The 13,897-nt window shown below is 43.5% G+C and overlaps 1 protein-coding gene across 2 annotated transcripts in view; it reads left to right on the top strand.

The window, feature by feature from the left end:
• The window catches only part of CC2D2A (coiled-coil and C2 domain containing 2A), a 63,211-nt gene that overhangs the window by 12,735 nt on the left and 36,579 nt on the right, over positions 1 to 13,897 (top strand). For both annotated transcript variants that reach the window (XM_081021492.1, XM_081021493.1), the window contains exons 5-11: positions 2,283 to 2,384; positions 3,090 to 3,272; positions 5,089 to 5,251; positions 9,708 to 9,844; positions 11,123 to 11,254; positions 12,540 to 12,749; positions 13,459 to 13,569. In XM_081021492.1, the coding sequence (XP_080877618.1) occupies positions 2,283 to 2,384; positions 3,090 to 3,272; positions 5,089 to 5,251; positions 9,708 to 9,844; positions 11,123 to 11,254; positions 12,540 to 12,749; positions 13,459 to 13,569 (1,038 nt within the window). The remainder of the gene's footprint in view (positions 1 to 2,282; positions 2,385 to 3,089; positions 3,273 to 5,088; positions 5,252 to 9,707; positions 9,845 to 11,122; positions 11,255 to 12,539; positions 12,750 to 13,458; positions 13,570 to 13,897) is intronic.

Consider the following 13,897-nt stretch of genomic DNA (forward strand, 5'->3'; position numbering starts at 1 on the left):
CCCCTTCCCTTCCCGCCTCTCCAATGCTCTCGCCTCCTGGCGCGCTCCTATGGTCAGCGCTGATTTGGTCAGCTGGTCCATAGACTCCGCCCTGGGCGCCCGGGAAAGTTCGTCTTTCACAGCCGAAGAAAGCCCTTCTTCAAAGAGCATTTGAATGGGTTCCGCCGATAGATCCCACCCCAATTTATGGATCAACATGGTGAACTCAGTCCAGTACTCACGGACAGATCGGCTCCCCTGTTTGCAAGCCATTAACTGTCTGCGGACCACTCCCTGTTCAATATCGCTGGAAAACATCAGATCCATGGCGCGAAAGAACTTCATCGTGTCCTTTAGGACGTCACTATTCGCTGCCATCAGGGGTCTAACCCAGTCTCTCGCCCCCTTTTCAAGATGCCCAATCACGAAAGCCACTCGTGATTCCTCGTCAGGGAATTCATCAAACTGCAGATTGAGGGCATATTGCATCTCTGTCCGAAAGCCATGATAGTCTTTGGGCTCCCCCCCAAACTTCTGCACCAATCCTGGTACCTTTCTGACGAGCTGGGTGTCTTTCCCCTTTTTGTCTGCATCCTGAGCCCTCCTCTCCTCAAGCCTCGCCGTCTGCAGCGCTAGCTGGACCTCCAACACCCGGTACCTTTCTTCCAGGCTTGGACCCGCTCCAGCTCCTGCTTCTCCGGTTCCGGCTGGGTTGCTCATGATGCCTTCTCCTGCACAAGCTGCTCACGAAGACTGTCGGAATGCTGTGATGGGACGATGAGCTGCTTGTGTGTAAAATCCTAGTCCCTCAGAGTTTGGTCAAGTTTGCAAACCTCTGTCTGTAACGGAGCCCCTTAAACATGGCTCCGTCAGTCGCTGGCAGATTCCGACAGTGGTTGCTTTCGGAATCGCTTCCAACATAAAAGCTCCTTAACGGAAACACGTCTTCTGGACTCTCTGCGTGACAGTTTCCGGCGAGGAGTGGGTGTCCCTACAGGAGGTCCTGAAACCTCCCCACTGTTTTCGCTGGAAGTGTCTCTGAGCCATCCCTCCAGCTCCCTTTCCCTCAGCTCAGCTCCTCTCCCCCTACTGGTTCCCTCTTCAGCTGCTGAGTCTCTCCCAACCTGTGTGAGCCCTTTCACTTCCCTTCCTTCCGATGGCAGTTCCCTGACATCACGTGTTCCCTTTTTACCCCTCTGACAAGTCTGTGAGACGGGTCAGGCTGAGAGATGATGCCTGCCCTAAGATCACCCAGTAAGCTTTGTAGCTGAGTAGGCATTGTTTTGTTTTTAATTTTGCGGCTGGACAAGTGTGTGTTTTATCAACCGGCTGTTTTTTAAAAAGAGATAGGAGGTTTGACTATTCCTGTCATCCCCAATGGAAAAGGACCGAGACCTGACTCTGCAGCGTTGAAAACCCTTGCTTGTGTTGGTGATGCTTCCATTTCAGTTGAGCAGGCATTAACCGCTGCTTCCAGCGGCTGCATCCCAGCAGCAGTAAGTGGGTGAAGGGAACAAGTCCAGAGTCAGCCTGCAGCACCAAGGAACTGCCTTATCTTTCCCTCCCTCCCTCTCTTTCTTTTTTCTTTTCCTTCTCCTTCTGCGATAAGGCTACATTTTAATATTTTAATGTTTCAGTATTTTAATGTTGTATTTTTTAATTTTGTTTTTAAGTTGTAATCATTTAACTTGTTTTTATTATTGCTTGTAAGCCGCTCTGAGCCCGGCCTTGGCTGGGGAGGGCGGGGTATAAATAAAAATTATTATTATTATTATTATTATTATTATCACATGCCCAAAAACTGAGTGGGAATTTGAACCCAGGGCTCCCTAGTCTAAGTCTAACACTCTGTCTGCTGCTCTACACTAGCTCTCTGTATCATGCACCCTCCAGAGCTTGCCAGAACTATTATGTTCTAGGGCAGTGGTCTCAAATGGAATTGGGCACTCAGCCCTTAAGCCCCATTGCAGAGCCGCAGAAGGCATGTATTGTAGTAACACTGCATGTAGTGATGCCGTGAACTGGCTTCAGCTTGGAGCACAACTTGACACACATTTGCTGTCTCTAACACTGGCCAGCCTGGCCTCTGCTGATAGAGATGCAGGGTGTGTGTGTGGGGTGTGTGTGTGTGTGTGCGCGCGCATGTATATATGCATGCACAAAAACATTTTATTTTATTTCGATCCCCCATCATTTTCCACATGTTGCATGGCCGACATGTGCCAACACCTAAAATACACACTTCCCCACATTCCACCACTCATAATTAACAGTGATCATTAACAGTGTGTGTGTATGTGCAGGTAGATGAAGGTGAACTGAGTGCAACAGAAGAGAATAAATGCAAGGTGTCAGCAAGAGTAAAGTTCCATGATTCTGTCAAAAAAGTCAAGCAAAAATCACAGGTAAGGGCCGATCTTATTTTGAAATAAAACATGAGGTGTATAATTGCAATTTAAAATACACAGGCTGAGCCAGCCAGTCCTTTATGTGTACCATCTGCTATGTGCTGCTTTCCTCTCCCCAGAGAGTGATTTCTTGGGGAGTGGTCCCATTCCTGGAGCAGCAGCAGCAGGAGGAGGGGGTGGGGAGCACATGGCAGGTGACCAGATCAACCCTGTAGTTTGTAAAGCAGCCTGCAGTCTCTCCAATTATTCTGCATAAAGAGGCCTCCCTTCTCAACTCCAAAAGTATGCACATTCAGTATGTTTGCTTCAGTATAAATGAACAAAGTAAAACAGTTCTTTATTAAAAAGTAATAAACATATCATTTGGTTGACAGTATAATCCCAAGGCTTGCTGAGCCTGCAAATATTTGCAGAGACTACGAAATATTAGCTGCTGCGTTTAATGAAAAGATTGCGAAACGTGACTTTTCAACAAGAGAGTTGGCTGTATATGATGCACAAGTTCAAATATTTTGGTTTGGGGTGTACAAGTTTTTTTTAATAAAAAATCTGGGGGAAGCAATCTGTGTTTTTGTATTGTAAACCGCCCTGTGAATGGTGGTGTAGAAATATAAATTAAAAAATAATTTTAACTGTTTTGTTTTCATTGAAATATTGCACTGTGAAACTGATCTATAATTACCTTTTTTCCATTCGTTCCAGACTAGTTATCCTTCTTCTGAAGAAGCCTATAATTTCTTCACTTTCAATTTTGGTCCTGAACCAGAGAATGCTGTGGATGACATGCAAAACAAGACTAAGGGCGTGTTGAATCTAGATGGCAAGGAGAGGGAAAATCAGGAATCTGCACTCAGCCCCCGAGAAGAACAAGAAGAAAATGAAATGGTACTAATGAAATTATGTGTCCCTAATTAATGTGTCCCTAATGTGTCCCTTACAATTATGCTACCACTCAGTGGATTTGTAACTGGCTGACTGACCGAACCCAAAGGGTGCTCATCAATGGTTCCTCTTCATCCTGGAGAAGAGTGACTAGTGGGGTGCCACAGGGTTCTGTCTTGGGCCCGGTCTTATTCAACATCTTTATCAACGACTTGGATGATGGACTCAAGGGCATCCTGATCAAATTTGCAGATGACACCAAACTGGGAGGGGTGGCTAACACCCCAGAGGACAGGATCACACTTCAAAACGACCTTGACAGATTAGAGAACTGGGCCAAAACAAACAAGATGAATTTTAACAGGGAGAAATGTAAAGTATTGCACTTGGGCAAAAAAAATGAGAGGCACAAATACAAGATGGGGGACACCTGGCTTGAGAGCAGTACATGTGAAAAGGATCTAGGAGTCTTGGTTGACCACAAACTTGACATGAGCCAACAGTGTGACGCGGCAGCTAAAAAAGCCAATGCAATTCTGGGCTGCATCAATAGGAGTATAGCCTCTAGATCAAGGGAAGTAATAGTGCCACTGTATTCTGCTCTGGTCAGACCTCACCTGGAGTACTGTGTCCAGTTCTGGGCACCACAGTTCAAGAAGGACACTGACAAACTGGAACGTGTCCAGAGGAGGGCAACCAAAATGGTCAAAGGCCTGGAAACGATGCCTTATGAGGAACGGCTAAGGGAGCTGGGCATGTTTAGCCTGGAGAAGAGGAGGTTAAGGGGTGATATGATAGCCATGTTCAAATATATAAAAGGATGTCACATAGAGGAGGGAGAAAGGTTGTCTTCTGCTGCTCCAGAGAAGTGGACACGGAGCAATGGATCCAAACTACAAGAAAGAAGATTCCACCTAAACATTAGGAAGAACTTCCTGACAGTAAGAGCTGTTTGACAGTGGAATTTGCTGCCAAGGAGTGTGGTGGAGTCTCCTTCTTTGGAGGTCTTTAAGCAGAGGCTTGACAACCATATGTCAGGAGTGCTCTGATGGTGTTTCCTGCTTGGCAGGGGGTTGGACTCGATGGCCCTTGTGGTCTCTTCCAACTCTATGATTCTATGATTCTATGATTCTACCTGTTTGGGCAAGGTTTTAGTGTTACGTTATTTGTTTTGTATGGTATATGAAACTTGGAAGTGTGCAGCCAGCAGCTGAAGGGCAGCAGAATCCTATCTATATGACTATTTGACTTGTCCTTGCATATTGAGCTTAATGGGACACCTGACATTTAAGCACATAATGTCCACCAGCCCAGACTTTTGTCTGAAACTCTGGCGATGCCCTGCAAGAAAGTGCACTGCGATGCTGACCTAGTGAGACCAATATTCTAACTTAGTAGTTTCCTGAGTACAGGCGTGATTTGTGCAAGCATAGCCTTTGTGCTGAAGATGCTTGAGTGTAATTCTGAAGTGATGGACATGAGGCAGGAGTTGATAATGCAGGTGAGCTGCGCACAGGTGAGCTGCATTCAGGCTGCCGGCCAGCCCTGTGGAGCCTCCTTTTATTGACACAAATATGCAAAAAATATGCATTTCGGGCTGTGACCTTTACACCGCTGCCTGCGGGTGGGGAGTGTCCTCCCTCCAGACCCAGCGATCATCCCTACATAATTCAAATAATGAGTGGGAAGTTTTTAATATACCAGCAATGCGGTGGCTGAATAAAACATTTGCATATGCAGACCTGTGAAGTATGATGTCGTTTGTCCAGGGATTATGATGAAAAGTTGTTGTTTTTTAATGTTTGCATGTGAAATGCAGGATGAAGAGGAGCATCTTGTTCATGAAAAAGAGGGTGATGACCTATTCCTTATAGAACACACAGCCCCAGACTTCCTAGTGACTAGACCTGCAGAATATGAAAGCTACTCTGCACGCGTGCAGAAAGAGAGAGAAATATTGTTCATCCCGAGTATGCGAAGAGGTATGCCTAGCGTATTTTTACTGTGAGGTTTTCTGTGTTATTCAAGTAGTTTTGTGTCTCTCTCTTCGTGTTGTTTAAAGAACCAGTGGGGTTGCGCTGACCTAGGGTGTGGTGGGTGGGGGGCTAGTGGGATTAGAGTAAGATTTGGGTTAAAGAGTAGGGGGTAAGTTGTAGAGAGTTTCCTATATGTAGTCATATAGGTGTTTGTTTGGGGTATTTTGGGCCATCTGGCATTTAGCCAGTTGGTCCTAGGTCTCAGCTGGTGTGGAAGGCCGTGTTCAAGGACAGGCCATCCCCCCTGTTGTTTGCGATAGGGGGTGATCAGCGAGACAGTGTGAAGTGACTTTGTAACGTCACTGTCAGGTATAAGGTTCATAAGCAATGTTGCCAATGTTATGAGCAACATTGTTGGTGTGTTGGGGTGGGGATGTGGGTGCTGGTACGCTCTGGTGCCACCATAGTGCTGGTTGGGTATCAGATTTTAGCCTGATTGTGGGTTGTGTTATTAAGGTTGGAGTTGTTTTTCCTTAGTATGGAGTATGGGGGTGTTGAAGGTGTGGATAATGGGGAATGTGGTTGAGGTTGTCTTGTTATTCAAGTTGTTAATGTGCCACTTGTAGTTGCAATAATTATTAGTCGAGCTTATGGGTCTATAAGTAAAGGACATGTTTTCAGAATGATTGGGATATGAAATAATTCAAGATATATTTGGTGTACAACAAAACAATTCTGAAATGCTCTAGGTGGGTGGTTTGTCTCATACATTGCCAAGGAAACATCCATCCAGACCTTGATCTGCCAAGAACAAAATACCTGTCATTAATCTCTGTTGGCTATCACTTCTCAAAAACTAAATGTACCCAATACTGCAGTCCAAAGCACAGTTAACATGGAAATACAGTAGTTTAAATAGCCTCTATTTCTTTATTTTTAAATTGAAAATCAGAGAGCCAAATCACAGTGAAAGTAAGGATATGGTCAGGTATGTAATTTACTGATGGTATGGAAGTGACATGATAAGCTGTATCTTCATAAGGGATTTTTTTTGCTGTTGCTGCAGAATTCAGAGGGGTGGTACTTTTTTTTAAAAAAATATAATATTTATTAATAATTTCAAAATTGCAGAAAAGAAAGAAAAAAAATTAAAAACAACACTACAATACATAGAGGAAAAAAAACAAGAGGAAAAAAACAAGACATAAAAACCAATGCAGCAATACAGCAAAAAGATAAAAAAGAAGGGGGGGGGAAGAGACAAATCCCATATTACATATCTTTAACTTCCATTTGCTTGTTTCATTGACCTCCTCACACCTCCCTTTTTGTATTCTAGTTTAATTGATTATTTCAGCAAATTCTTTCCATCTTTCTCAATTTTTACTAAATAATTTATCTTAACAATTTACCTATTAATTAACTCAACAAATCCTTTCTATCCTTTCCCCATATTCTGTTATTCAAATTACCTTAAGTTATTTAACCTTATCTTACCAAAAAATACTTTAGAGCTTAACACTTAATACTCGATTATACATAACTCCTGATATCTTTTCTACTAGAGTCATATAGTTTCATTCCAACATTTTCCCTAATGTTCATTAATTTTAGGCTAATTCCCTAGGAAAAAAAAAATTCTTTATAAATTTTCTTCCAATCTTCATCCAACGTCTCTTCTTCCTGGTCTCGGGTCGTGTCAGTCCTTACTGTCCATTCCATCTAGTCCATCAACCTGGTAATCTAATGTCCGAGGCCCTTAAGTCTCTTCCATGTCCCTTCTGCAGAGCTTCTTCTTCTTGTTTATACTTGCACTTTTCCTTGTCTTTTCTTGGTCTCTTTCTTAGTTTCTTTCCTTTCTCGTTGGGGAGTAGGTCTCTGGGGGATTCCAACCCAAAATTATCTTCGTCTCCCTTCATCCAACCAGCCCATTCCCCAGAGTCCCACTCCCCACAGTCATCAATGTAGTCCAAAAAATATTTAAAAACATATTTCGAGGTCTCTCCAAAGTTAAGAATCTCCTCGGCTCCAGACTCCCCCTGGCCGACTCCAACTTCAATCTTCAAAGACAGCGGCTTATACTCCTGTAGGGCCTCGGGTCTCTCCATTTGTATTATTTGAGATGCAACCGCAACCTCCTCCATTATCTTCTGCACTTGCCCAGTCAGTCAGTACAGGTTCCTGAGTTAGTCCCTGAATAGTTTCTGTATCAATATTCCCTGTTTGTCCACAGTTATTAGCCACAACAGTCATCAAATCCATTTTCTCATTCATCAAATCCATCTTCTCATGCATCTGTTCCAGCAAGGCACTTGTCTTGCATAAAGCAAGCACCAAAACTTCCTCCCAGCTCATATTTAGTCAAGGTCAACAAGGCCTGGTCCCACGATCTTAATCTGACAGCTGTAGAGTCCTCAAGTAGACTGCAGCAACAATTTAGCAAGCTCCCTCTAGAGGAGACAATTTCTATTTGTATCCATTTTTTTAAGGCAAGTCCAACAAAGGAAAATTACTTTCGTTTTTCAGATATTTTGTTTCTTTAGAATGCAGAAGGCAACATTGGAAGCAATTTATTTCTCTTCTTTAGCTATCTGTCAAAGTATTCCATTCACAGTTAATGAACCTCTCCAAGAATTTCTGTCTCTGACACCCCGTTCCCAGGTTAGAGACAGTGGAAACTTATCTTTCTTCACTCCCTCTCCTGCAGGCGTTAAACAAAGTCTCCTGCTTCCAAGGGGGTTTCAGTAATTATAAATGAAGGAAATTTAAACTTTTTTAACGACTTTCCAGGCTTTAGCTTACAGGGTTTTTGCTTCAGTCTATGTACAAAAAGCGGAAGGCGGACTTCCTGTTTTGAACCTTCCCGCTTCGGTGCCAAATTAAAATATTTCTTGATCCAATTTTCCGTTTCTACTCACGGATACTTGTTTTAAATCCAATTGTCCACAGGAAAAAGTCAGCGCTCTCCGGCAATGGCTGTGCGGCTTCACTCCGTGAAAGTAGCAATCAGCTCGCAGCACTGCGCCGCTCACCCCACTTCACTCCGGAGCCCCAAAATGGGGTTCCCGGTGCGTAGGGGGGGTGCTCCTGGTGCCCTACCGAACCCCACGTTCCCAGGCTTCCTCTGCCTGGGATTTCTAGCGGGTCCCCACCTTCGCCGCGGCGGGAAGACCCAGTCTCCACGGAGCCAGTTCCTCCAGTCGGAGGAACTCCGCCATTCGCTGATGGCGCTAACCTGGAAGTCCCTCAGAGGGGTGGTACTAAGGGGATGTGGTTGCAATGTAGAACTGAAGCTGCAAGACCAAGACTAAACGTACATGATGAAGGGCCAAAAAAATCAGCGGCAGGACACATATTTTGTGGTCACAGATCTCCAAACAGGACTGGGAAATACTGCTGTCTGCACCTCTGGAGAGGCATTGCAAGTCGGCATACCGTATATAGACAAAACTGAGCTTGATAGACCAGTGGTCTGACCTAATATAAAGCAGCTTCCTAAGTTCCTAATTTGTTTTAATTTAAACCACTGATACAGATTGGAATAACCATTGACATTTTTTCCCCCAAGGAAAGTGCAGGTGTCTTGCTGTAAATAAATATCTTTTTACACTGGGTTACTTAAGGGTTGTATCCAGTTAAGTCCTACTAATAGAAGAAGACCCATCGAAATTAACCATGTTAAATCAGCCATGCCCATTAATTTCAGTGTGTCTGCTCTGAGTAGGACTAAGATTGTACGCAGCCCTAAATCTTCCAAACTCCTCAATTCAATTTTAGCTCTGTTACAAACTGCAAACTGGAGCCCACAGGATGTGCAGACTTCGACATAGAGTGTATGTCCTGCCCTGTGTACTACTCAGGGCATCTTAAAATTATTTGAACTCACGATGCTATATAGAACAGAAAAAAAATCATTAAAATTACAGTGCGCACTCTCTCTCTCTCTCTCTCTATATATATAAAACATCCAGCCTGAATAATTGTTCTTGTTTTTTTTAAAAAAACACTATTTGTTGTGGTGTTTGGTCCTAAGAAAAATATAATTTTGCCACCAGTTGTTCCCTTCATTTTTCTGTAAAAATAAGGTTTAATTGCTCAAGGTTTGTGCATAGTTTTGCATTTTTCTTCTTTGATGATTCTGACTCATCAATTTTTACAGCAGATTATTAAGGTAGATTTGTATAGGACTACTCAAAAGCTATTAAAATTTATTTCTTATTCATCTCAGTTAGACAGGCCCTTTGACTTAAGGACACGTAAGAGTTCTAGTTCTCAGCCATGTGCTTGGATCATTCACTACTTCTGTCTTGAGTTCTCTGCCTGTAATATGGGTATAGCAACTCCTCAAAGCTAAACAAATATTGCAAAGAAGAGTGCATGTTGAGAGTGCAACACGTAATGGCAACATTACTGGACTAGTGGCTAATAGTATGTTTGTGTACTGTGTGTCTCTTGCTTTTAGTTCCTGCCTCTCTGAAGGTACCAGAAAATATGCAGCCAAGGTACCTTGAGGATGAAGGTCTGTATACAGGAATGCGTCCTGCTGTGTCACTGTCAAACCAAAATATTGTAGAGAACAGGATTCTCAAGCAAGAACAGGTGACATTGTCCTCTTCTTTTTCTCATTTTGGTGCCACGAATGCAGGCATTTTTTGGGAGGCAACTACAGTACCTTGTGATTCTCAAATGACTCACTCAAGCAGTGCCTCACTTCAGCATCATAAAAGTTAATGCAGGCGGAAGCTTCCTTCACACAATGCAGGAAAAGATGTGGCCTCGTGATTTTCGGTGGCTAGGTGATCCTGCTACGTTGACAAGGGTCTCTCCTCTGCAGTCCAGCCCAAGGGCCCTTGAGGTTGATCCATGTGAGCTGTGTCCCTTTCATTTTAGCATTGACTTCAGGATTTCAAATGGCTGGGTTTTCATCTTGTTTCCCTTTTAACAAAACTTCCGTTTCCCTGGTAGTGGGAAAGGCTTTGTGTTTTGCAGGGTGAACTAAATATTCTTACAAATCTATTCAAGATTTCACGGTAGAATTATTTAAACAGCATAAATGTGTATGGCATAAGAGCTGAAAATCAGCTGCGTGTGTGTCTTAATTAATCGACAAAGTGAACGACAGGCAACTGGTTGTTTCCTTTCAGGTTTTCAGAATGCAGATACGGAACTGACAGAGCTGGTCAGACCGTATTTTAAACATTTAGCTATCTTCAACCATGCAGTCTTATCTATTTATTTTTAATAAAACAATGAACACGATCTGCAGGCATAGAGCTCAACTAAGCGCAGGCATAGTGACTCAAGCACTGTGTGCCAGACAAAAGAGCTATGGGGGGAATGGAACATTTGTTCCTTTAATGGCCTGTTGTGCTCTGTGTGTGTGGCAATCCCTAAAGGAACAAAGCTCTGTGGGGTTTTCTGCGACCCTGTGTGGGTGTGTGGTTATGCCCGCATGGAAGTGTGCCGTGCCCAATGTTGCATATCCCATTGCTTTAAAAGCACTTAATTCTGGTGATGGACACATGAATCCTGGATGCACACACCTTGCAGGATCACGGCAACTATTTAACCTATTAAAAGCCTTGCCAAGCTACGCAATATCTACAAAATCTGGACAGTGTGCAGAAATAAAAGCAGAAAAGCTTTGAAATGGTTATCATAAAAACAGAGATTTAGTAATTTGTCTATGGGTCAGGGAAAGGCTGAACGAAAAGAGATGACTTTGCAAGATGTCTGAAGCAGCTGAAAGATGATGTTTGGCAGAGAGAAGGGAGTGGCGGAATGTAGGGTTAATGATGGAAAGTCACTGGACTTCCATTTATTGAAGATAATTTTGAGTGAAGTACAGGCGTTTTTATTGTCTTCTGTTGTTTGTAGGGGAAAAGGTGGTTTGGAGATGATGGCCAGATTCGGGCTTTGCCCAATCCAGTTAAACAGTCTCTTACTAGACCTCCAATATTCCCAGTCGAGGACGGGAAAGAACCAGAGCTGGTGACATTTTATAAAAAGGTGAGTTTGTTACTACCTCTTACTGATCTGTCAGAGCAGTGTGGCCTACTGGATAAGAAGATTAAATTATTCTGGCTTAAAAGACTGGGCAGTTTTTCAGCCTTGGAGCCAGCTATTTAAACAGACCCCAACTCCTCCTGTGCAATCGGTTTCACATTCAAGCTTGTGGAACTGAAATGACTCTAAGCTCCATAGCAATGTATTGAAGTGTGTCTGGTTTGGCGCTGGCTCACACTGACTTCAGGAGCAGAAGCCAAGCAGGAGGCTAGGATTTGTATGCACAATTCACCTCACATGAAATATTTTGTGACCTGGATTTCTGTACACCTTTTGCTTGCAGTCTGTCCACCTTACTAATTTTGGGATTTTGTGGCAAATGAATTAGGTGTACAACCAAAGTTTCATGTTTCATATGATAGGGTGCGTGAGGGAGACACATATCAGCCCTAGATTCATTTATTCCTCCCCTGCCTCTTTTCTTTGCATGCTGACTTCGGTACTGCAGTCCTTGCCAGTTAAAACCAGTGTTTCCCATTTCATGCAATACAATAACTCTGGTTTAACATTGGTTTGCTAACAGGGAACTTATACCATGTTCCTGGTTAGTAAATTGTCATTAAACTAGAGTTCCTAATTTTGGACATAGTGGAGTGTTGGGATACTGCCAGGGAGACAAAGTCCATCATGACCCCCAAGCCGCCTCCGGACATCCATCGATCTCCCGTAGACACGCAGTATCAGCAATTAGCGACACGAGCTCCAGAAATAGCCTGCCACATTCCAGAGCCGATGCACGCTCTATCAGCAGATAATGCACAGCGAAATATGCATGCAGGAGAGTATTATTTACAAGTTTATTCAGCGTTGGTCAGAACAAAGAAAACATGACTGCCAGCTTCAGTGTCTCTGGCACAGAGAGAGAAACGAAAGCAAAGACACAACATAAACTTCCTGTGAACAGGAAATACGCAGACTCTGTGACTCACAAAGCCTGCACCCTTTTAAGGTGGAACGGAAATATCCTAACATGGAGAACTCTGTTTCAAACAGTGTTGCAGTACTGAAGCCAGTGTATGAGGCGTGGGGACGAGCGAGGCTCAACACTCATTTCCAGCGTGGCAACCCATCGTTTAGCAAGCCAGGATCATTACATCCAAAAGGGGCCAAGATGTGCATTTGTGGTTTGATGGCTCTGTTCTTTCCCGCTCTAATGTACACCTCAGAGAACTGTTTTATTTTTTTTCAAACCTCTGCTTTGTGTTTGCATTTTTAATCTGCTTCCTAGGCCATAAAAATGAGGCTTGTTAATCAGTACATTGTCGGATCCGGGGACCCTCAAGGGCAGTTTCAGCTGGATGTCGATATTTCTGGATTAATATTCACTCACCACCCCTGCTTTAGCCGTGAGCATGTCTTAGCAGCTAAGCTGGCTCAGTTGTATGATCAGTATCTATCAAGGAGGCAGAAAAATATTACCGAACTTCTTACAGATAAGGTAATGTCATAGTTTTTTGAAGCTTCACAGTAAAATAGAAATCCTGGTGAAGCATTGCAAATATACCTTTCATAACATGTTTGATGAGGATATAAAGGTAAAGGGACCCCTGACCATTAGGTCCAGTCATGACCGACTCTGGGGTTGCGGTGCTCATCTCGCTTTATTGGCCGAGGGAGCCGGCGTACAGCTTCCAGGTCATGTGGCCAGCATGACTAAGCCGCTTCTGGCGAACCAGAGCAGCGCACGGAAACGCCGTTTACCTTCCCACTGGAGCAGTACCTATTTATCTACTTGCACTTTGACGTGCTTTCGAACTGCTAGGTTGGCAGGAGCAAAGACCGAAAGACGGGAGCTCACCCCGTCGCGGGGATTCGAACTGCCAACCTTCTCATTGGCAAGTCCTAGGCTCTGTGGTTTAACCCACAGCGCCACCCGCATCCCTTTTGGATGAGGGTATATTTTTATTGATTTTTTAAAATTTTTATTGATGATTTATTTTTATTGATGAGGATATAGCAAGTGTCTAAAGATCCACTTTTATATATTTTATATGACAGAAAGAAGCTGTCGCTCGCCTGTCACCTGTCTCTGAGTTCTGCCTAAGTGTAGAATCTTCTTTTCTCTACCAGTTTTTTAGGTTGAGTACAGTAGCGCAATTACAATATATCAATTAAACTCCCCCCCCCCCCCTTGATTTATTTTTAAGCTGCGTGCTCTGAGAAATGCCTTGGAGAATATTTTAGATCCTGGCGAAGGTGGGATTCTTAATCCAGTAGCAAAACAAAGCAGAACTGAATACAAGATTGAAATAAGGCAAGTAGAGGACACTTTTGTATTTACTGTGTCTTGTGCATGTGTAGAAAGGTTATCCAACTTGACGTTTGAAGGCCTAGTTTCTGTGACATGATCAGCTCCCTGAACCACTGCTCTAGTCTGCTCATTACTTGCCCTATCCCGGACACTTGCCAAGCAGTCAGAAAAGAACAAATGGATGCCTTTTTTCTTTTCTTGGCCCCTCCCCAAAAGATATTTTACAAAGATTGTCAGGCACACTGCCTCCAGCAGGCCTGACGACCTTTGTAGAAAGTTTTGAAAAAGGGTCCAATTCATTCCATTCTTGGTTGGTCCCTTTCCCCTCATCCCCT

The sequence above is a fragment of the Podarcis pityusensis genome, assembly GCF_964106645.2.
Source record: "Podarcis pityusensis genome assembly, chromosome: 9".
Taxonomy (NCBI): domain Eukaryota; kingdom Metazoa; phylum Chordata; class Lepidosauria; order Squamata; family Lacertidae; genus Podarcis; species Podarcis pityusensis.